The 25170-nt window shown below is 45.8% G+C and overlaps 1 protein-coding gene across 9 annotated transcripts in view; it reads right to left on the bottom strand.

Annotated features, from left to right (window-relative positions):
- The window catches only part of USP19 (ubiquitin specific peptidase 19), a 638025-nt gene that overhangs the window by 267500 nt on the left and 345355 nt on the right, over positions 1 to 25170 (bottom strand). For all 9 annotated transcript variants that reach the window (XM_085624327.1, XM_085624331.1, XM_085624330.1 and 6 more), the window contains one exon: positions 5542 to 5652. In XM_085624327.1, the coding sequence (XP_085480453.1) occupies positions 5542 to 5652 (111 nt within the window). The remainder of the gene's footprint in view (positions 1 to 5541; positions 5653 to 25170) is intronic.

Here is a 25170-nt window from a genome sequence, read left to right as displayed (position 1 = left end):
CTCATTCCTGGATTTAGTGTTCTACTTTGAAATGAGGATGTCGAAAATAAAAACCTGGGATAACACTGTCCCAGCTGTTCTGTCTGGACAGTAATCATGCCAAAAGCACACACATTAGGGAACGGAGAGATATCACAGATATTTGGGGCATACACGGAGAATTTACAACATTGTATACACTTTCAATTGCTTACCAACTGGTGCATGTATCAAACAATACAGAGATGAGAGGGCCATGGCGTGTTAGTAGAATCACCACAGATAGATATTAAGCAAGCAGATCACAAATGCCAAGACTGAGGCGGCTATTACATACCTAGCGGGCGGTAAAGCCCCAGGTACAGATGTGTTTTTTTTTAAGCCTTTACCCAGGTACAGACGTTCGAGTTTCATGAAGCCTTTAGTGACATATTACACCACTTCACATGTTAGAAGTTTACAAAGAAGCACTCAAATCAGGGCCAATACCACCAGCCCTTAGCAAAGAACAGTGGCAGGGTGATGGATTGCTCAACATGAAAATGGGTCAAGGCTTTCATCAGGAATACCAACAGAGTCCTCAGCACCCACTTGTTTGGGAAAAAGGTGGTGTATGGCAAATGCACTGAAGCTGCCTGAAGTCCAGTACGAGCTGAAATAACTGAAATGACGAAGGCAGTCTTTAAAGTCAGCAGACGCACTGAGCAACTATGCATCGGCTCAAAGAACATGCACATGAGAAACACTAAGACTAAATTAACATCCCACTATGGCATCACAAACAGTTTTTGAAGGAAATGTGTATCAAACCTTTTCTAAACCGAACAGGTGATTCAAACGAGAATGGTTGGTCTGGCAAAGTCTAAAGAGCCGACAAAAAATACTTTAATTGTGCCCACTGCAAGGCATTGGTGGGCCAAAGACAAAACAAACAAAAGAACATTAAAGATTAGGCTTGTAAAAGGTCAATCTTGAGGATACCACATTAGGCCACAGATCTGTCTCAGCGTCTGCATAAATGGACTTTGTGGAAGGGTATCTGGAGGTGAGCATGACGTCCACCACCTCAGGCGGCAGATAAAACATATATAACTGCAGCTGCTCAATCTCCATGCGTGGAGATGTAGGTTGCGCAGGTTTGGGTGCAGCACCCTACGCTGCTGCTGCGACAGAAGATTCTCCTAAAGTGGAAGCTTGATGGGAGGACAGATGCTCATGTCCAGCAGTTCCAGGTACTACACTCTCATGGCCCAAGTCCAATTCAGAGCCCCTAGTATTATGTACACCCAGTACCTCCTGATCTTTTTCAGATCGCAAGGTACGGGCGAGAGGAAGTACAGGCATCCTGCGTCCCAACACAGACTGAACACACATCCTAGTGAGCTTTCCTGAGGAAAGTCCAACATGCAAAACCTTTGGCACTGCGATGGCGAGAAGATCTAGCCATGGTTCCTCCCACCATTGGAAGATGCTCTGAGCTATCGCAGCAGGTTGAGGCCATTCGTGATCTGTCAGATGTCCCCTGCTTAGTTCATCCACACCAGCATTCAAGGATCGTGGAAAGTGTTTCACAATCAGGGAAATGTCCTGACGCAATAACCAACTGCAGAGTCCTAGGGCCTCCAGACATAGATCCCATGACTCCCCTTCAGCCTTTTATGTTGCCATACCACATGGCAGTGGTGTTGTCCATGAGAAACGGCAAGGCATGAGCCCAGAGTCTGCTTATCTCCACCTCCCCAGAAGACGCCCCCAACAAAGTAGTGCTGCTACGACTGCTTTCCCAAGGTCAGAGAAAATTGTGGAAATGCACTTTCTGTTCATGGGAGATGATTAACCATTTGGCAGGATGCCAATAAGACAGCCAGATAAATCCAGGAATAATACCTGGTGAATTGGCAAAATAACTAAAGGAGAGTCTGGAGGCATCCTGTAGTCCCAGTGGTGATCAAACGTAGTCAAAACCCCAAGACAGGACTGAGAGAAGCAGTTAGCAACAGTCCATGCAGATCCCCCTCCTGCACAACCACCATAAATATGCCACTGAAAGCTGGCTGAATTTATTTGCTTAATAAATGATGACAAAATCTAATTTGTCTTAAAAGCCACACAAGGTTAGATTTAGCTACTGAAAGTGGCGAGGACTAGATGAAGGTAGGACTTGTCTTAATGTGTAAAACCATAGAATGTTAAGATTTTCACTTCCCAGAAGACCATGGAGATAAACTCTCCAAACCTGGACAAAACCAATTGTTGCAGGTTCAATTTCTTTTCCAGTTACAAACATCACAATCTTCTAGCTCAACTGAGATGCAGAACATGACTGCTCTTGAGCTTGGAATTTTAATTGGGGCACTGAACTTGTAACAATGGATGAAGATTAGCAAAGGTAGAGAGAACAGAAATTCTGACATTCTTTTTTTTTCTTAGTCAGATGCCATAAGTGCATGTCATGGATTGCGACCCTTGCTCACTGTGCCACAGCATTTCTCTGATGAGGCCCAACAAGGCTGGAAACAGACTAGAGTTGCTATTCTGCCCTCTCAGAGGAAATGCAAGTTCAGGGAGGATGGTTACTACTGGGACATATCCAAGCTCCATAAGCTTGGTCCCTGTCTGGAGGAGTGCCACGTTCAAAACAATGACATTAGAATGTGGCCCATAGTACTTACCAATGACTGAGATTAAGTCAATCATTTTCTTTTCTCTCAGACATGAATTCACATTACACCTGGAAATTCAACAGGCATTCCTGAGTTGACGATTTACTAATGTTTTAGGAAGGTGAGCAAAGGTGGCAAATGTTTCAGAAGCATATCACAAGAATTCTCAGAACAACATTTTGGTCAAACTGAGATTTTAAAGATGAAATGGGATGTTACTTGTTTTGCAGCAGCACCAATAGTGATGAGATTTCACACAGATGAGGCGAGTCTTTGGTAGGACAGATACAGAATTTTGCTAAAGTTCAGAGGGAGTTGTCCAACTGTTCCATAGAGTCCCCAACAGCATGGTTATAGGGTTCAAGAGGCCATGTAACCCTGTAATTCCTAGAAAATTGGCTGTTCAGCATACACTTCTGTCTAACAAGATCATAGATCTGTAGTCTTTGCTTGGGAGAACGGATGTTCATGACAAAGCAGAATGTCATCTATTGCAAACAGTCAGACTAATCAAGATAGTAGAAGGAATATTCATACTCGAGTAAATGATGTTTTGGTCCCAAGCCTTGAGCTTTATCTCATCTTTCTTTGGGGCACTGATAACGAGACTTTAAGAAACACCCCGATTGTGGACCATGAGAAGCAGTGTACCACAGGCACGAGAAGTATTGCCAGAGAGTTCTAAAATGCTTGGTCTCTAGTAACAGGATCCTTAATCATAACATGACTGAAATTCCTGTATAAGGGTAGGGAGGAAAACTGTATCTGAGCAACTGCAATGCATCCATGTTAGTGAGATGAGTGTCATAGAAAGAGAAGCATTTAGAAATTGATTTACCCAGTTCACTTTGGCAATAATGGCATCTCCCTTGACACAAGTTCTCAGACGTCTTGCTGTTTTTTAATCACTAAATCAGAACACTTAGAACCACAATCAAAATATCATATCGGAGTATTTAAAGACGTAAGTTTTAATTAATAACACTTGTTCAGATAGATATGAAGTTCAGAGATCACTCTTTAGTAGTTACTATGGCAGTGTGATTTATTATAAATTTTAAATTGTAATTTTAAACCTAATTTTATATGCATGTTTTATATATGTATGCATGGATTATGCTACTTTGGAATAGAATCTCAGTGCACTTTTTTCTGTGTGTGCTGGTTGGACGGGGCCTAATGATCCAAAGCAATGTGATGCAATGATTCATATCCCAATGTGGATATTTAGAGCTGATCAACTTCATTCTCAGGAACATTCTGTAGGAAGATGTGTTTCTTTATGCGTGATTTTAAAAATACTTATTTATTATTGCTATAAGATGAATTCTGGGAAAGAAATAAATAACAAAATTGTAAACTTATCACTGCGCTAACAAAGAAGTTCTAACAGAAGTGAAGTTTGCTTTTCATCGATTGAAACTCCTAATATTTCGATTCACGTCTGCTTCATAAACCAGTTTAGAACATCTGCCATCACAATGCATTTTGCCTGACTTTATTATATGTAATCTGAGGGGAAACCTAAATTATCAAAGTGTTCTTGACTTGTGCCTTAAAGTTAGTAAACGTCTGGGCTAACAATACTTGAATGAGACACACTTAACATAGACCCGAAGAGCGATGCATCATAACAATAACACTTTATCCTTGCAGCATCACCTAGAACCAATTCTTAAAATAAGCAGCGTACTAGATCCATTGATCGTCTTGTCACCACCTTCAGCTTGGTTCCATAATGAGCAGGTGGGCAATTCACTGTTAGTTGCTGAATTTATGTAAAAATGTACTATGACTTGTTGCGAAATCTTCTACTGGGGTAATACTTGGTGTAAACATGAGAGACCGTGGTCCAAAAATCTTTCATGGAATCCAGTCCCTACTACCCTTACCTCCACAAATGGTTCTAGTTATTTTACCTATGGACTAATGCAGTGACCTACAAATCAAGAGGACTGTTGCTACAACGTGCTCATGAAGAAGAAGTCACACTCACCTCAGGCTGAAACGTACATATCAAATCAAAGCAGCATGGACATCATTACATTACCTTCCACTCAAGCATGGGGAAAAAATCAATACTCTTTGTCTGGCTCACAAGGTGTTACTAGAAAGGTCTTTTCCCACCACCTCACTAATCCGCTTCTCCTCTAATAGCAGGACAGACATCTAGGGTCATTTATTCAAGCAAACTTTCCAATCTTTCAGCAAAATATAAGCACTGGATGGGCAGAACTCAGTGCTCCTCCCTTTGGACTTTGTTCCTACTGAATAGGCAATAAAAACATGTTAAAATCCAGTGAAAGTAAAAGGTCTACACTCACAGAAAACATAACTCGGGCGACATGCAATTACAAGCAGCCACAGCGATCGATACCTTCAGTCCCTCTTTAAGCCCTCCCTTTGCACAGGGCTCTGAAGCTGCCATCTCATGGCATTACTCAATATATACAAAATAAAGGGGCATACTTTGAATAGATACTTGACCATAAAGTACTCCTTAGCTGTGGAATACAGCCTGGGGAGCATTGGGCTAATTAAATATTTGCGCAGAAGCCAATAATTTAACTAAGCTGCTTCTTTTGACCTTGAATACACCCTTCTTTGACCTACTTTGAACACTGGATACATTAGCTGGATTTATTGATCATACTCTGCAAGCTGCCATTGCACACACACTCCATCCACCCTCACAAGCCTTCAACATATAGTCAAGGAGTACATGCCTGCTTGGTGTGAAATATCTAGACGCCAAGAGGATATCATTATAAACAGAGATTAAACTTTCAGATGAAGTTTGAACACTGTTTAAACATCAGGCTGAAAAGTAGTAGAAAAATAATTTAAATTATGGCCTATCAAAAGCAAGTACTCAATACAAGTACCCGACCATGCTTACCTTTACAGGATTTTTGTGAGGTTCTTTCGCAAAGAAGTAAACGGTAAGGACTTTCTGCTTCTGGGGCAAAGGTACCGGTAGGTAGAGGAAGGGATCAAAGGTAATGGACACCTAAAAGCAGAAACAGTGATCATACAAAAACTGAGGTTAGACTACTATTGTCAGCAAAACACACCACACATAACATCCTGCCACTACTTATCTCAATAAATTAACCATGAGGATTATAAAGTTTGATGGGTTTTATTTGCTGCACACAATTATCATTGTTCACAGCAAGTTTATGACCTGTACAATCACAAAAGTTGAACCCTTAGGACTCCAATTACCCATATTCAAAAATGAACAATTTCCGAAGCATGCCCTGCTACAACTATTCCTCATGGAAAGTAGAACTCTGCAGAAAAAATATGACTTAGAAATGCATTCACTAAGCTTCAACGTTGCGCAACTTCAATAATTGGTAGTTTTCGTTAAGTAGCAAAATCTACTTTCTTCCCCACATACAGAGCAGATTTTTGGTGTCACAATCAAAAAAACTCTCCACCAATTAACTAAAATAAAAGACCTATTACCTGCCCAAATATTCAATACTGCTGGTGCCCAGGCTACCAGTGCTTCAGGGGCCTGCAGAATGCTAAAGGAAGCTGCAGGCTGCCGGCAGTAACTCATTTATTTGTTTAATTATGGAGTTCTGTGGAGCGCAGTTATCACACCAAAGGCGTCTCTCGGGACTCAAATCTATGAACCAGAATGGCTACAGCTGACAGGGATCTATAGATCCTGATTTCTAATGCTTCCCTATTATTAGTAACAGTTTGTTTTCGGATATCAAGAGGGGTTGACCTTCATAATATGGCTCCTTATTTGCTGAAAGCTCTGCCACCCCATTTCTTTTTATAAAGGAAGTTGGGTTTGCTTTTATTGCCAAATCTGAGATTCTGGGCAGAATAAGAGACATGTGGGTGTCTAGCCATGGAAGATTTTGTAATCATGGAGGAAATTTAAATAGAAATTGCTTTCTCACTGTCAGCTAGTGAAACTGACAGATGGTCGGCGACCTAGTCAAACTTTGAGACTGAATACCGACCTTACCTGGGTGATTTGGATTTTTGAAGGCAACTGTTGACTTGGAAGGGAGGCCAGAATAGGCGGTATTAACATAATCTAAAGTGAATGCACAAATACATTAGCTACTTTCATAATGTAGGAAAAGCGAACTAAAGGCAGGATGCGTTGTAGCACTCTCCATTGGTGGGAGCAAGTTCAGGTTAGACTCGGAGTCTGGTATGACACACATTTCTGGCTGAGGACACTAGATTTGGACATACACCTATGTGGCTTGGCTAGAGGGATTTGTCCCAATGATCGACCTTATTAGAGGTGGGCAGGATCTGATTTGCTAACTTTCAGCTTTTGATAATGTTGGTTCCTCCACTATTGTGGTTAGGATAGTAGCAAGGCTTGATGTGGAGTTGGATACCTCATCTCCTAGTTTGATGACAATTTGGGAGCCATCAGTGAATGAATGAATGAAAAGATATTTATAATGCGCAACTAAGCCCAAAGGCATCAAGGCGCCTAACAGCAAAGTAAATCAAAACAGACCAGGAGCCAAAACTACGGGTTGGCCTTGGCAAAAAGCCACGTCTTTAATGCCTACCTAAACATAGGAACAGTATATTGAGTTTTGATTTCAATAGGACTGGTATTCCACATTTTTGGTGCCAACAAGGAAAAGGCCCTCTCCCCCCCCCCCCCCCCCCCCCCCCCATTTTACTCTACGGAAACTGGGAACTGACAGCAGATGTTTTTCCCTGGAGCGAAGATTTCTACTCGGGCATAGGGTGACAGTAGATCCTTAACCCCCTCCGCCCCCAGGCCAGATAGAGCTCCATAAGTCCTGCACAGAATCTTAAAAGCAATCCTATCTTGTATAGGAAGCCAATGCAGACTCTTCCTGGCAGCGGAGGCCGAGGAGAACCTGGGGGCATCAAGCACAAATTTAGCTGCCGCATTCTGGGCGGTTTGCAGATGTAACATAAGGCCCTTATTTACTCCTGCATAGAGAGCGTTGCAGTAGTCAAGCCGAGATGCGACCAATGCAACAACAATCTGTTTTCGAGCAAGTGGAGACAGATAATGTCTGATCTTTCTGAGGACTCTGATAATACCCCAACAGGTAGCAATGGTCTTATTAACCTGCTGGGACATAGAGAGGGAAGGATCAATCAGGACTCTTAAATTGCGGGCCAGATCCGAGGGGGCAGGGCAAACTCCCAAGCAAGGAGGCCACCACTCAGAAGACCAGATGTCCCCGTTTCCTCCAAAGATCAGGACCTCAGTTTTTTCTCCATTGAGCTTTAGGGAATTGAGAATCATCCAATGTGAGACTGCCTCCATGCAGTTCCGAAAGTTGAGAGAGGAGGAACTGCCAGACTGGGAGAGAGACACCATAATCTGGGTGTCATCAGCATATGACACCACCTCCATCCCAAAAGATCTTATTAACTTGGCAAGTGGGGCCACATAGATGTTAAAGAGGGTCGGGCTTAAGGCCGACCCCTGGGGGACCCCACATTTGACCGGGAGGGATGGAGAGAGGTATTCGCCCAGTTTGACCCTCTGTTCCCTCTGGTCAAGAAAAGAAGCCAAAGGCTCAAGGCCACAACCTCCACCCCTATCTCCCTCAGGCGAGAAATTAAAACCAAGGGAGATAGGGTGTCAAAGGCGGCCGTCAAGTCCAGCAGAACCAGAAGGGCAGAATGGCCCTGATCTACCTCCCTGCGGATGTTATCAAGCACTACCGTAAGGGCCGATTCCGTGCTGTGATGTCTACGAAAGCCATGCGGAGAGTGATCAAGACAGCCCGAGATGTCCAGAAATGCCGTCAGATGCTCATTCAGATGGGTTTCGAGCATCTTTGCAGGCGCAGGGAGCAAAGAGATCGGGCGGAAGTTTTTAAGGGTTTCAGGGTCTAATGTAGGTTTCTTTAAGAGGGGCTTAACAACCGCACTCTTCCACACAGAGGGAAAGATGCCCTCCTGTAATGCCCGGTTCATGATACTCAGGAGTGGAGGCAGGAGAGCTTCTCGACACTCCTTAAAGACTCTGAGAGGGCAGGGGTCCAAGGAGACCCTGACCTGATCTTACTTAACAGTAGGTCTAGTTTTTGAAGGAGAGCAGTGGAAAGTTGGACAGATTCACCAAAGCGGCCGCCCTTTCCCCACCCACAGCAGTGTATAAATAAACCATCTAATTGAACTCGCTTATTAGTTTAGTCGGGGCTGGATATAGATGTTAAAAAGTAAGGGGATAAAAGAAGACCATTTAGTACACCACAGAGCAAAGGTGATAAGTTACTTACCTGTAACTACGGTTATCCAGTATTGGTATCTTTTAAATTCACATACATGAATCATTCCCTGTTGTCGAGTTGGGAGTTCCACAGTAATATTATCAAGCAGTAGTTAAAAAAAACAAAAAAAAAAACATAGGCTATAATGGGCCCAGGCCATGACTTTGATAGCCTATCAATGTTTTTTCAAAAAGGACCAAATGTGAAGCATAGCCAATCAGCACCCTCTAGAACACACCTAGCAGAGGTAGTTTCCCTTTGATTTTCAAAAGCACAATTAGGAAGCAAGTATCTCATAAAACAGAGGGAATCTATTACGGGGAGGAGGATGGGATGCATGTTAATCTATGAACGATGCAAGTACTGGATAACCCCAGTTACAGGTAACGTATTTTCTTATCCAGTATTCTGGTATCTTTCATAGATTGAAGCCTCACAAGGGGGTGCCTGAGGAGATTTATGGACCAGCGAGGACAAACTCCCCAATCCTAATAATATCTATCACAGAAAGAGCCCTCGGGTCCGAAGTCAAGCCGGGTGAGCGTGTGGGTGAAAACAACTATGCTGGGAGGGGAAGGGGGGGAATCCCTTTTAAGGACGGTTTCCCTCACACACCAGGTGTCGAGCTTCATCATATGGATACCTTCTCGCATCACTAACCTAGTCGTGAGGTGGGTTACAACCCCCTCGTTGCGACGGAGGAGCTCAGGGATGTTTTCAAGAGAGGGGTATTAATAAAACTCAATGTGAGCGTGATGTGTGGCGTAGGGAGTGCAGTGCTTTGGAAATAGTGATTAAAACTAGCTACAAGATTAGCCAGACATAGGTTATTATTGCTACCTCGTGCTAGGATTAAAAACAGATAGTGGGTAGTGTAACTGCCAACATTAGAGGCAGTTGCACTAGAAAGTGATCAACATGTTTCAGCCTCTTCAACTATGTCTGGCTAACCTTGTAGCTAGCGGGTGTTAGCCCGCGTCACGACAAGGTTAGTGATGCGAGGAGGTATCCTTATGATGATGCATGACACCTCTGGGGTGTGAGGGAAACAGTCCTTAAAAGGGATTCACCCCTCCCCCCCTTCCTCTCCCAGCATAGTTGTTTTCACCCACACGCTTGCCCGGCTTGACTTCGGACCCGGGGGGCTCTTTGTGTGATAGATATTTAATAGATTCACACGATTAAATCAGAATAGCAAGCTGTAACATCAAAGATCATGTTGTCTGTAGCGGACGCTGGGAGACATCTAAAGTATGCAAGCATAGCCTTTATTAGCACAACAGAAGCACCTGCAGATGTCCGTATGCTCTTGTAATGCTGTAAGTGTTGCTATATATCCAGGCTAAAGAAGCCATAACCAATTTGATATATTCTAACATAAAGAATATGAGGTAATTTACATGAAGATTCAAAAAAGACACTAATTTCTTGTACAAATAACTGTGTTTTACAATTGTACACATCTATCTATTCCCACGGAACATTTCAAAAGATTTCGTTTTGCAGAATAGCAAAGAAATGCAAAAAAAATCAAATCAATACTTCTGTATACCTGACTACGTATATAAATTGGAATATATACATACACACACATACATACATACATACACTATATACATACATAACCATATTCTCATATGTGTATGTAACTACAAAAAAGACCCTCTTTGATAGAAAGAGGCTTGCCTTAGTTGAAGAGATGGCGTAGTACTGCCTGGCTGACAGCTGCGTCTCAAAAATGTGCAGATTTCAGGTAGTAGTGCTGCGGGAAGGTATGGGTACTTCTCCATGTTGCAGCACGACAAATCTTCTCCAGTGGCACCCCAGCGAAAAGAACTGCTGACGTGGATACTGATATGGTGGAATGAGCCTTAGTCCTTGTCAGAGGTCTATTAACAGCCTTAGCGTGACAAAACTGAATTGTCGCAGAAACCCATCTGGTGACCATAGCTTTCGTGATTGCAATTCCTTTCCTGCCTTGGTCATAAGCTACAGGCATTTGATCAGTCTTTCAAATGGCTTTTATTCTTTGTAGGTAGAATTTGAGACATCGTTTGACATCGAGCATATGCAATGCCTATTCTGCTGGTGCTGATGGGTTTGGGAGGAATAATCGGAGTATAATTGGCTATCAAGGTGAAACGGAGATGGAACTTGAGGCATAGGATTAATTCTCAGAATCACAAAATCCTCCTTGAATTGGAGAAAGGGCTTTTTGATGGTGAATGCCCGTATTTCACTCGCCCTCCTTGCTGAAGTGAGAGCCAGGAGGAGAGCTACCTTCCATGTCAAGAATTTTAATTCAACTCTGTGAATCAGCACAAATGGCTGTTTCATCAATTGTGCGAGAACCACATTAAGTTGCCATTCCAGGAGGGTCTTCGCACTGGAGGGAAGGTGTGGAAAAGACCAGTCATAAATTGTTTCACCAGGCTAGAGGCACAGAGGGAAGGAGCCTGAGAGGCGCTTCTGTACCAGGAGATTGAGACATGGTGTACTTTGACTGGGGCAAATGCAAGGTCTAATTTTGCCAAGGAGAGGAGCTATGGCAAAATCTGTTCTGGGGATGCTTAAAACGGATGTAGGCTGTATTGCTGGCACCAGAAGCAGAACAGTTTCCAATTTAGTCTGTATGTTTTGTAAGTACTTTCAGGTCTAGATCTTGCGAGGATGTCCCTGCATTCCTGAGAGATGTTCATTTCCCTGAACTCCAAAAACTGAGGAGCCAGGCTTGCAAGTGAAGCGACGGCAGTTCCAGATGGCATACCCGACCCTTGATCCTAGTCAGGCGAGATAGTGATGGCTGCAGGCGTATGGGTCTGGACTCTGAAAGATGAAGTTCCGGGAACCAATGCTGCCTGGGCTACCTGAGAGCTATGAGTATCAGGCAGCAACGTTCTACTTTCATTTTGGTAAACACCCTGGTAATCAATGGGTTGGGGGAAAAGGTGTACGCATATATCCCTGACCATCGCATTGAAAGGACATTGCCCCGTGATCCTGGGAGAGGGAACCTCCTGGCATAGGACTGGCATTTGGCATGGTCCTTCGTGGTATATAGGTCTAGCGCTGGTTTTACCCACAGCGCAAATACTCTGTCCAGTTGTAGTTGACCCAGCTCCCATTCATGGCAACTGTCTGTTGATCTGCTCAAAGATCTGCTAGTTTGTGCAGCCCGGAACGTGTTCAGGCCTGAGAGATATACCATGTTCCCTTGTCCAATTCCACAGTTCCTGCACTTCTTGTGAAAGCGTGAGGGACTTGGTTCCTCCCCGTTTATTAAGAACAAGCTGGTCGTATTGTCCATTCGAACCAGCAAGGAGGCACCTACTATCATCAGCAAAAAAGCTTGTAGGAAGAGGAATAAGCTTGGAGCTCCAGACTGTTGATATATTTCAATTTCTGAATGCTGGACCATTTGCCCTGAACCTGGAGGTCTTGTAAGGGGCCTCCCTAGCCTTCCATAAAGGTGTCCATTATTAGAATGAAAAATGGGATCACCTGCAAAAAAAGAGATTTGGCCTGTGATACCACCATTGCATTGCTTCTTTCAAGGCGAGGGTGACCTGGAGTAGGTACTAAAAAAGAAACGATGTTTGCAGCCACTAATGTTGAAGCTCCCACTGAAGAGGTCTCATCTTGAGCCTGGCCAAAGGCACGAGGTCTATTGCCAATGAGCATATGCCTAGGTGTGCTTTGTACCTTCTTACTGAAACTGACCGTTTTCCTGAGGTGGCCAACGCCAACTGCTGTAGATGTATTTGACGTTCCTCTAAGAGAAAGGCTTTGCATTGGACTGTGTCTCGTTTGGAGCCTTGAAAAGATATGACTTGGCTGGAAAGAAACAATGACTTGCTTAGGTTCACGACCAGTCCTAGATTGTGGAACAGCTGAAGACAAGTTTTTGTAGTTCTGGTAACTTGTTGTGCCCCTGGTGCCTTCAGCAGCCAGTCACCCAAGTAAGGGTATAAGTGGTGACCTTGAGAGCGCAGAGCTGGAGCTAGGCACTCGGTAAATATCCTCGGTGCTGATTTGAGGCTAAAAGGGAGGACCTTGAGTTGGTAGTGAGTACCAGCGTTTTTTGATGTTTTCGATGGATGGAATGTGGAAATATGAGTCTTCCAAATCTAGGGAGATCATGAAGTCTCCTCTGTTGAGGAGATGCAGGATATCAGCCAGTGTTACCATCCTGAATGTTTGTTTCCTTAGGAACTGGTTGAGTTTCCCGAGATCCAGTATTTGTCTGCACTCCCCTGATTTCTTTTTTTATCAAGAAAAAACGGAAGTAGAAACCTTGTCCCCTTTATAGAACTCGGACCTCTTCGATTGATCCTTTGGAAAGCATGACTTTGGCCTCTTTGTGCAATAAATGAAGACGAGGTGAGGGGTGGGGTGGCGGGCTCCCCAGGGTGGCATAGTGGGTGCTCTCTTCGTGGACTTCAGGGTATGACCAAAAGCAACTAGATCTGATACCCCTTAGTACATGGTTATCTCTTTCCATTGTAGCAAGAAATTGAAAGGATAGGAAGCTGCTACCCGGTTTGGATAATTGTTTTCTTCTGGCGTCTCGGCCATGGCAAGTGTTCTTTTTCAGCCCCCTTGGCAAGAGAAACCAGCTGTCAATGACTGGTGGTATGCATGAGGTTGATAGCTCTGCCTATATTGCAGCTGATAGACCGCTGGGTCCTCTGAAATCTGCCTCTGTATGCGGTGAAGCGGTGTCATTTGGCTCCTATGAATGGCAATTTCCTGTACTGTAGGGTGCCTAAAGCCTTTGCCGTATCAGTGTGGTTTGAATAGTTAAAAGTGACTCATTGATGTTTTCAAAACAAAGAGTCCCCATCGAAAGCCATGTCCAATATCTTTGTTTGGACCTTAGGCTGAGGGTAGTGGCTTAAACCCATCCTTGGCAACGCAACACTGCGACAGCTAGCTGCTGAAAACCTGTGTTGGCTATGTCCATTGCACAGTCTTTGATGCTGCTCGCTGTCCTTCCAATAGAGTCTTTCTGGCTTCATGCCTTCTGTCTTCCGGGATGAGGTCTAACATAGAGGCCATGACAGACCACATCTGATGGTCATACCGGCGAATGATTGCCAGAGCATTGGATTCCATGCTGGAAAAACGGTTCCCCATAATATTCAATCTGCGTCCCTCCTTATCAGGTGAAGTTGTGATGGGAGTTGCCAGATTCTTAGATCTCCTCTATGCTGCCTGCGAAATGACAGACTCCAGCCTTGGATGACCTGTGAGGTAGGACAGAGAATCCTCTACAGCCCTGTATTTGTCAATCCGAGGGAGCGCTGGCGGCTTCATGATTTTCACTCCCTCCTGCCAGATGTAGTCGAATTATGGTACTAGAGGGCACAGATCTTCTGGCTTCCTCTTTGAAGTCATACAGGAACCAGTCTGTATGTTTTACCGTCATTGGCAGATGGAACCTGGTGGTTGCTCTTCATCAAATTGAGAAACCCTCCAATGTCTTCAGGAGGAGAGTCTGCCGGGTGACGTGGAGGTGGAGAAGGAGTGGGGATAATCTAGTTGTCCCAAGAATCTGTCGGTGGAAGCAGATCCAGGATCTCCCCATCTCATCTATCCTCATCTGAGGAAGAAGGATCTTCTGTGGCAGGTGCCACTATTAGTGGGCAAGATGTGATGCTAGGAGTTGCAGGTGGTAGTAAAGTCTATGTTCTAGGAGGTTGCGACTGTTCTGGTTGGTTACCCTGAGGTGGAAACCTCTGTCGGTAGTCAGCCAGCACTGCTTGAAGGGACTGGATAGAAGAAGGTGGCAGATGTGACATTTCTTTAGGACGAGGCTGAGGAAGGAAGCCATAAGGTTGGTAATGATGTGGCTGAGCTATATATGGTTGATAATATTGCTCCTCATCATCGTAATCCTCATCTTCCTCCTGGCACTTGATGTGTAACTCGGACGGGCTATGATCTACACCATACCAGTCTTCCAAGTCCAACATATGCGAAGGAGGCAGAGGTGATACCTTACTAAGGTAAGTTACATCTGGTCATAGAAAGGTGTTTGTAATTTTAGTAATATTTACCATCGTCGAAGGTGGTATCGACAGTGCTGTAGTTGTCAATGCTGGAATTTTGGTCATCGACACGGTCATCAGCAGTGGCACGGTATTAGACGACGACGACGGCGCGCTCACCATTGATTGGCTCTTTACCTGGGAGATTCTCATTGATGGTATGGGACCAGTGCTAGCTACCGTCGTTGTCGTTCCTGCCATCGATGCCGCCGACGATGATATGGTGGTACTCCTAGTCGTTGAAGATTATGGTGTCGTCATCGACAACAGTTTTTTTGTCTGTTCTGTGCATCATAGGACCGGAGGAAGAGGCTTGAGGCGTAGCAGGTATGGATAATATAGGCTCTGAGGAGACTTTAAAAGATTTCTACTTTTTGGAGGTTTTACTCTCATGAGAGGGCTTGAGATGTTTCCTGCCCTCTGCAGAAGTATCCTCTTGGGATCTGGCTCTTTTGTGAGGTCTAGAAGAGCATTCACTCTCTTCATCTGACGGCTTCTGCTGTTTAGAAATGAATTGAAATGAAATGAAAATGCAATTTATAAAGCGCGAAACAATCACCCAAGGGTGTCAAGGCGCTTACTCTTTGGCTAGGAAATATACAGATCTCAATGATTATACAGCCAGGTCTTTAATGCCTTCCTGAACACCAACAGATTGTTCTCATGCTTTAAATAAGACGGAAGTGAATTCCACAGCCTGGCAGCACCTACCAGAAAACTTCTCCCTCCCCAAGAACATCTTTTTATCTTGGGGACAACCAGATCATTGGACAAGAAGGAGCGAAGATTTCGTGCTGGGATATAGCGTATCAGATTCTGTTTTAGGAAACCTGGTCCTATATCATGGATGGATTTAAAAACAATAAAGAGGGCCTTAAACTCTATACGTTTCTTTATTGGCAACCAGTGGAAGTCTTTCAATGCCGAAGAGACCGATTTATACTTCGGGATGTTCAGTAGAAGCCTGGCCGCGGCATTTTGAACAAGCTGAAGTTTGGCCAGACATTTTATACGAAGATTAATAAAGAGCCCATTACAATAATCGGCTCTCGAAAGAACAAGTGCTGAGACCACCAACTTACGAAGCTCGGCAGGAATGAAAGGGAGAACTTTCCGCAAAATTCGTAATGTATGAAAGGAAGAGGAAGTAACCTGATTAACATGATGCTCAAAGGACAGTTTGGTGTCAATAATGACTCCCAAATTCTTAACCTTGGTCACTGGTTTAGGAAGTGAACCCAGCTCTAGGGGCCAGAGATCTGGTGACCAAAAATTAGCATGAGCCCCAAACAGTAGAACCTCCGTCTTATTAGAGTTCAGCTTTAGGTAGTTAGAAGCCATCCATTTCCTTACCTGCCGTAGGCAAGAATGGAAACGCTTCACAGTATCGGTGGGAGCTCCAGACACAAACAATAATCTGCGTGCCATCCGCATAGGAGACAGCAGAGAACCCCAGAGATCTAATAAGTTTTGCCAGGGGTGCAACATAACCATTAAAAAGTGTGGGGCTCAAAGATGATCCCTGCGGAACACCGCAGGGTAGTGTAAAATTTGGTGACCTAAAATTATCTAAGGTCACAAACTGCTCTCTATCAGACAGAAATGACTTAAACAGCATAAGAGCCTTCCCTGTGACGCTGATCCCCCTCAAAACTGCCAAGAGATTCTGATGGTTTACAGTGTCAAAAGCCGCCGAGAGGTCTAGCAGCACAAGTGCTGCATTGCCCCCCCCCCCCTCCCTCCCCCCCGGGTCGCCAGTTTGCCTGATCATTTCCGAGGCTGTGATTAGGGCCGACTCTGTGCTATGATGTTCACGAAATCCAAATGGAGTGTCGTCAAGGAAATTGTTCTTATCAATATATTCTGATAGGCTGTCATTCATTACTTTCTCCGCTATTTTAGCCGGTAGTGGCAGCCTAGAAGTTGGACGATAGTTTTTCGGATCGGTAACGTCTAAATTTTATTTTTTTAGAAAAGGGAGCACATAGGCCAGCTTCCAGCAAGTGGGGAAAATGCCAGATGAAAACATTTTATTCAAAATAGGCATCAAATAAGATGCGAAAGTCTCCGACAGAAGATGAAAGATTTTCGGTGGGCAAGGGTCTAAAAGAGAACCTGATTTGATCGATTCTATCAATTTTATTGTTGCTTCCAATGACAAAGGACCGAACATAGATAAGTCAGAGGTATTTTTGCTATAACCGCCCACCGCACAAAAACCTGACTCAGTGTAGGCAGTCTTAGTTTTAGCTGAGTCAGCTGACGTCACCCGAAGCCATAAAAGTAGCCTCCCTTCTCTATCCCGAAGAGTCTTTGAGGAGAAAGTGTGACAAATCTTGAACTGTCTTGACTCATGGTTGGGGTGGAGGCAACATATGCAGTCTTAGTGTGGATCATCCACATGAACTCTTTTCCTGCCACCGGTCCAACATGGAAAAAGGCCTTTTCTTTTTTCTTTTTCTTTTTTAATCAGAAATGCTGGTAAAGTTGACAGTTCAGGATAAAATCCAGAAGAGATTCAAGAAGTAGAACTCTGGGAGACTTCACACACTATGTGCGGTGAAAATCTGAGGGAAACTGCCTCTGCTAGGAGTGTTCTAGAGGGTGCCGACAGCTGATTGGCTATACATAACATTTGGCCTTTTTTTTTTAAAGGACATAGATAGGCTCTCAAAGACATGGCCTAGGGCCATTATAGACTATGGCATTTGTTAACTACTGGTTGAATATATTACTGTGGGACTCACATCTTGACAATGGGGAATGATTAAAGCATGTGAATCTATGAAAGATACCCCAATACTGGATAAGGGTTGAAAAACTACTAATATGCCAACTCAAATAATTAAAATAATAAAGAAAAAGAATAGTTAAGATGCCAGGCAGGCTAGGAATGTAATACAAGGAAATAAAAGTATAAGACAACGTAAATGAAGCAAACATAAAAACAGAATCCGCCAGAGCCAGGCACCTCTCAGCAGGAGGGCGGACGCCGGACAAAATAAAAAATGGTTGGGCTCAGGTCTCAACATAGAGAACAATTCTGAATTGACATAACAGTGGCCACTGGTAAAACTGTGGTTTCATCCCTTCAGCCAAAAATATAACTGGTCTTTGTACTTAAAACATATTCATCAACATGCACTCCCTACACAGACACGCCGCGAAGATCTGAGACCTCCTCGGCACCGTCTCGCCAGATGTCGCCTTCTTCAAAGAAACCTGGACCAACGCCTCTTCCGCCCCTGACATCGCCACCACCATCCCTGACGGATACAAGACCCAGAGGAAGGACCGCCCCAACCACCCAGGAGGCGGACTCGCCATCGCACACAAGAGCTCCCTCCGACTCTCCGCCTCTACCATGAGCGATTCCTTCTCCACTACCGAACACCTTCACTTCCAGGTCCAGACCAGTCCCAGAACCACACTTCGGGGCACCCTAGCCTACGGGGCACCCTAGCCTACAGACCAACTGGACCGCGTGCTTCCTTCGCCACTACCATCGCTGACCTCATCACACCCCACGCCATCGCCTCCATCGACTACATACTCATCGAAGACCTGAACTTCCACCTCGACAACCCCAGCGACCCCAACTCCCCACCCTCCTGGACAACCTCACCAACATCGGACTGAGACAGCACGTCACCACCCCCACCCACAAGGCAGGACACACCCTCAACCCCATCTTTGCAGGAGGAAACAACATCCGCTTCAGCCACAACACGCAACCGCCATGGACAGACCACCACTACATACACTTCCTAGTCCACAAACCCACGACGCCCGAACCCGCACCCTGCCCTCCATGAAGAAACCGGAGCAAAATCACTGAGGAGCGGCTCAACTCCACCCTAAACCGCGACGCCCCCACCGCCTTGACCGACGCCAACCTCACAGTCAAAGAACTTAACAGATGGATCTCCAACTGCGATGGCGAGCTCGCACCCCTATGCAATCCTGAAAGACAGCGCCCCAGGAAGGCAACCTGGTTCACCACCGACCTCCAAGAATCCAGACACACCTGCAGACCTCTTGAGACTAACTGGAGAAACAGAAAAACTCTGGAAAGATTACGCCACCTAAAAGAACGCTATGCTGGAATACCACCAATGCATCAGAACCACCAAAAGGACTGTCATCCAGAACAAGAACCTCGCCAAATCCAGCAACTCCAAGGGACCCTTCAACGTCATCCAAGAATTCACCAAGCGATACCATGAACATCACCCCATCCCAGGACCTCAGCAACAAGCTCGGCTCCTACTTCCATCTGAAAATCAAGAGCCTCTACAACAACTTCAACGGCCAAACACCTAACCCTGGAACAACTTCCTACTCCACCAACGCCAGGCAGCCCACCATCTCCTCATGGACCCCAATCACCACCAACGCCAGGCAGCCCACCATCTCCTCATGGACCCCAATCACCACCGAAGACACCACGTCAACAATGAAAGACATCCACTCAGGAGCCCCCACGGATCCCTGGGTCCCGTACATCTTCCATAGAGCCACCACCGCAATCGCTCAAAAACTACGACACACCACCAACGCCACCTTCGAAACCGGCATCTTTCCCCAACGACTGGAAACGCGCAGAAGTAAGACCCTTGCTCAAGAAGCCATCAGCAGATCCCACGGACCTCAAGAACTACCGACCCATCTCCCTCCTTCCGTTCGCGGCCAAAGTCACCGAAAAGACCATCAACTCCCAACTAACAAAATTCATCGGCGAAAACTCCATCCTCGACCTCTCCCAATCCGGATTCCGCAGCAACCACAGCACCGAGACCGCTCTACTTGCCGCCACAGACGACATCTGCACCCTCCTCGACACACCTTGGCCCTGATCCTTCTAGACCTCTCTGCAGCCTTCAACACCGTCTCCCACCGCACATTCACCACCAGATTTCACACCACCAGCATACAGGGAACCGCCATTAACTGGCTCCGCTCCTTCACCACCGGGAGAACCCAAAGAATCAGACTGCCACCCTTCCTCTCCGAACACACGGAAATCAACTGCGGAGTCCCCAAGGATCGTCGCTCAGCCCCACGCTATTCAACATCTACATGCCCCCCCAGCCGCCATTGTGAGACAGCACGGACTCAACATAGTATCGTACGCCGACACCCAGCTCATACTCTCCCTCGCCAAGAACCCTATCACTAGCAGACTCAACTTCCAGGAAGGAATGAAGGAGGTCACATCCTGGATGAGCAGCAGCTGCCTGAAACTCAACTAGGAGAAGACAGAGGTCCTCGTCCTCGGACCCTCCCCCTCTGCCTGGGACAACACCTGGTGGCCACTGCCCTAAGCAACCCTCCACCCCCACGGACCATGCCCGAAACCTCAGCATCGTACTCTACTCCTCCTTCTCCAAGATCCAACAGGTCAACGCGGTCGCCTCCAGCTGCTTCAACACCCTCCGCATCCTCCGAAAGACCTTCAAACTGATCCCCTCTGAATGAAGGAAGACCGTCACCCCCGCACTCACAACCAGGAGACTAGACTACGGAAATTCCCTCTGTGTCGGGATCAACAAATTCTCTGCTCTAAAAACTCCAGACCATACAGAACGCCGCAGCCAGACTCATCCTCGGCATCCCTCGACACAAACACATCCCCCAACACCTGTGGAACCTCCATTGGCTCCCCGTCGAGATGAGTGATTTTCAAGATACTCACCCACGCCTACAAATGGCTCCACAACACCGGACCCCAATACCTCAACAAGAGAATCTCCTTCCAAGTACCCAAAAGAAACCTCCGATCCTCCGACCTTCCAGAACCCCCACACATCCCCAAAACCAGAACAGGTGGAAGAGACTTCTCCTACATCACGGCCAAAACATGGAACGACCTCCCGACCGACATCTGAACATCTTCAGGAAGACACTCAAGACCTGGCTCTTCGACTGAGCGGAGCTGCCCACCCCACCACCGCCAGCGCCTTGAGACCCTCACGGGTGAGTAGCACATTTTACAATCCCCTGATTGATTGACTGATTGGCTTCAAAGCATTAAATCAGAATTGGAGGGACAGTAACTTCCTGGTCTACCCGTGATCCAGGTAGACACAGTTTTCTAATGTAGGAAGGGCAATACAGCTGTTGAAAAACAAAATAAGATTCTACATCTTCAGAGATACTGTAATATTTATGAATGTTAAAGAAAATATCATGAAGGAGAATGTTATTTCCAACTCATTGGCTGAAGTTTGCATTGCTTTAAGTAAGGTAGACGTGCTACTGAACAAACACTGATGTTGAGACCAATGGCCATTTTGAAACTATTTACTGCTATCATAATATTACAGAGGATTTGCAGCCTGATGAAGGGGAATAATTGAAGCATGTGATTAAAACACAAGTTACTTACCTTCGGTAACGATATATCTGTAAGAAACATTAGTTATAGATTCCTTACCTTAGAATTACCCCCAGGCGTCAGACTGGATCCGGAAAGATCTTTTCATCAGCAGTACCTCTGCACGTCGGAAGGTGGCGTCGGTCGGCTTCACGTTAGTCGTCGTCGGGATGACGTCACGGCAGCTACTTAGACGCCGCCCTCGCGCGCTGTCAGTTCTGTACACAACTTTCCGCCCCAGAAACGCAGAGCCATGCAAGACACTGACCATTGGTGCACAAAACTAGGGCCCTGAAAGGATGTCCTTAACCATAGAAATTAGTTCGCATAACGGGGAGGATGGGTGGGGCAGTAAGGAATCTATAACTAACTAATGTTTCTTACAGCTATATCGTTACCGAAGGTAAGTAACTTGTGCATCTGAAAGAAACACGTTAGTTATAGATTCCTTACCTTAGAATAGATACCCCAGCAATACCAACCCCGGTGGTGGGTTTGCAAACCAAGATCACACCAGAAAATCCTGGATAACAGAACGGCCAAAGAAGTTGTCTCTCCGGACTTGGCTGTCCAGGCAGTAGTGTTTGGTGAACCTGTGCAGCGATGCCCACGTAGCCGCCTGACAGTTGTCATTCAGAGGCACTCCTCTTCCCAAGGCAGTAGTGGCTGCCGTCGCCCTGGCGGAGTGAGCGCATAGCCCGACTGGAGCGCTCCTTTTTAGCCAGAGAGTAACAAGCCTTAATACACAACACGACCCATCGAGAAATTGACTTAATCGAAAAAAAGACTGTGCAGCTCTGATTTATTTAAAAGAGTCCTTGGCCAGCTTGGCCTTAGAAGCTCACTAGGACACAATTGGGGTCCATAAAACCTTTAAGGAACTGGTCAACAAAACAGTAAAAATCATATCCAATCTCGAAGACAAAGTCTCCCTGTCTGAAAGAGCACATGGATGGTTAGTCATCCAGAGCTACAAAAACTGCTCCTCACAAACCTATCTAGGGACTGGATTTACCAGGACCAAAAAAGAAACATTTCTGAACTTCAGTATGGGCGTTCTACCGATACTGCCACATTTACCGCCTTGGAAACAGCCACAGTCTAAAACATCATGCAGACTGTGTGCCGAGGCTAAGGAAGATATTCTACACATGCAAATGCTTAGACAGGGAAAGAAGAGCCATACTAAAACCAGCCTTGAACAGACTACGCATTAGAACTTGCAGACAGGCAGTTAAGGCCTGCTTTGATGGAGAGGATATCAGGCTGGCCTGCTGTCTAGTTCGCTTCCTCAATGTGGCGGGAAAGAAACTAAAGGCGACCGAAAAGGAATAAAATATTGAATCAAAGGACAGCAACTTCTAACCTCCTGTGCATTTTTACACATATTTTAAAAGTAGTTTTAACTGAAAAGTGCTAACTGATTATTTTAATATCTCAACCTGACGGTATTAAGTGAAAAGTCCTTCGCCTATTGCAAATTTGAACTGAAACAAATTATGCACAAGTAAAAATTAACAACGCAATCAGAGACAGTGATTATAGAAACTCGGATCTGCTACAAGAGACTTAATTCTATTGATCCGGAACGAAGAAAACAAAAATGTACAGACGGCCTCAGCATCTCACATGAACGAAATAATGATGTGACAATACTGTCTGTTTTATTTAGCTATGCATTAATTGCTTGCTTTATGTTTATCATGCCCCTTTTTTTTATGCAATGGTTTTTAATAACTAAGCATATAATAAATATTTACTTTCTTACCATCGAGAAATGGTGCGTTTGTGTATGGGCCAACCCTTCTTTGCACCCACGTATCCAACAAAAAGTTGATCATCCACCCGGAACTGTTTTGTGCGATCTAGATAGGAGGAGAGCGCACGCTTTGAGTCCAGACGGTGGAGCCGCTCGCCTTCCTTTGAAGGATGCGGAAAGAAGGTGGGTAAAGTTATGGTCTGCCCGATGTGGAAGACAGTGACCACCTTAGGAAGAAAGGATGGACGGGGCCTGAGAACCACCTTGTACAGATTAACAAACAAGAAAGGAGGTTTGGAAGAAAGAGCCTGGAGCTCACTCATCCGTCTAGCGGAAGTGATGGCTACCAGGAAAGCAGTCTTAAGAGTTAAGAGACATAAAGGACAGTTATGAAGCAGCTCAAAGGGAGCGCACATTAAATAACTTAGCACAAGATTCAAGTCCCACTGAGGCATAACAAATGGAATTGGAGGAAAAAGATGTGTTAAGCCTTTCAAGAATTGGTTAACTACTGGGGACTTGAAAAGAGAAGGATGATCTGGCAGCCGAAGGAAGGCAGAGATGGCAGAAAGGTAGCCTTTGATAGTGCCCAGAGCACAGCCCTGCTGGGCCAAAGAGAGAAGGAACAAGAGTACTTCAGAAAGGGGAGCAGAAAGGGGATCGACAGCCTTAGCTGTGAACCATGCCACAAATTTGTTCCACCTGCAGGCGTATACCGTCTTTGTGGAGGGACGCCTGGCTGACAAGATTACGTCACAAACTTCAGGAGGCAGGTTGAAAGACGTCAACTGCCACCGCTCAAGCTCCACGCAAGGAGGTGGAGATTGGACAGGTTCGGGTGGAGGTCTGTCCCCTGCTGCTGCGACAGTAGATCCTCCCAAAGAGGCAGTCTGGTCGGAGGATCGATGGCCATGTTGAGCAGCACGGGATACCAGACTCTTCGTGCCCAATCCGGAGCCACAAGAATGACTTGGGCCCGGTCGCGCCTGATCTTCTTCAGCACTCTGGGCAGAAGTGGTATAGGCAGAAAAGCATACAACAGACTGCAACTCCACTCGCGACAAAAAGTGTCGCAGAGCGAGTGCCGCCTTGGAAATTCCAACGTGCTGACATTGCGCGTTCTCTTCAGTGGCGAACAGATCTAACCAAGGCTCTCCCCACTGTTGAAAGAGACCTTGAACCACCTCCGAGTGAAGACGCCATTCGTGATCCATCATGCACCTGCATTCAGAGAACCTGCCAGGTGTTGAACCACCAAGGAAATGCCTTGATGTTCCAGCCATGTCCAGAGGTGGAGGGCCTTCTGAGATAGGGTCCACGACCCCCCCCCGCCCTGTTTGTTGCAATACCATATGGTGGTGGTGTTGTCTGTAAACACCTGTACTACCCTTCCCCGGACAGAGGGAACGAATGCCATCAGTGCAAGATGAATTGCCTGGAGCTCCAGAAGGTTGATGTAAAGCCCGGACTCCGCCGGAGACCAGAGGCCTCTGATCTAAGCCTCTCCCATATGGACACGCCATCCCAGAAGGGAGGCATCCATCACCACAGTGTGGTCTGGTTGGGGAAAGGAGAGGGATCTACCATTGACCCAATCCTGGTTCGTAAGCCACCACTTCAGTTGTCGAGCAGTGCCCTCCGAGATCTGGACGCAATCGGACAGATTCCCCCGATGCTGTGCCCACTGGAACTTCAGGTTCCACTGCAGAGCCGGCATATGGCACCTGGCAAGATCCATCAGCAGGATGCCATGAGGCGCAGCAGCCTCAGGGTCATTCTGACCGAAACCCAGGACAGAGGCTGAAAGATCAGAATCATAGCCCGAATATCCCAGACTCGCTGTTCCGTTCCGATGAAAAGGAGCTTCTGTGAGGGAATCGGGTGCAACTTCGGCACATTGATGGAGAACCCCAGCATATTCAGGAGGTCAGCCGTAGTGTGGAGGTGGGAGACGACTGCCTGGGGCGAGCCCGCCTTCAACAGTTAGTCGTTGAGATAGGGGAAGTCTGAAACCCCTGATCTGTGCAGATGAGCTGCGACTACCGCAATAACTTTCGTGAACACCCGAGGGGCGCTAGTAAGGCCA

The sequence above is a fragment of the Triturus cristatus genome, chromosome 9 (assembly GCF_964204655.1).
Source record: "Triturus cristatus chromosome 9, aTriCri1.1, whole genome shotgun sequence".
Classification (NCBI taxonomy): domain Eukaryota; kingdom Metazoa; phylum Chordata; class Amphibia; order Caudata; family Salamandridae; genus Triturus; species Triturus cristatus.
The sequence above is the reverse complement of the archived record's forward strand: the minus strand, read 5'-3'. Positions and strand labels throughout refer to the sequence as shown.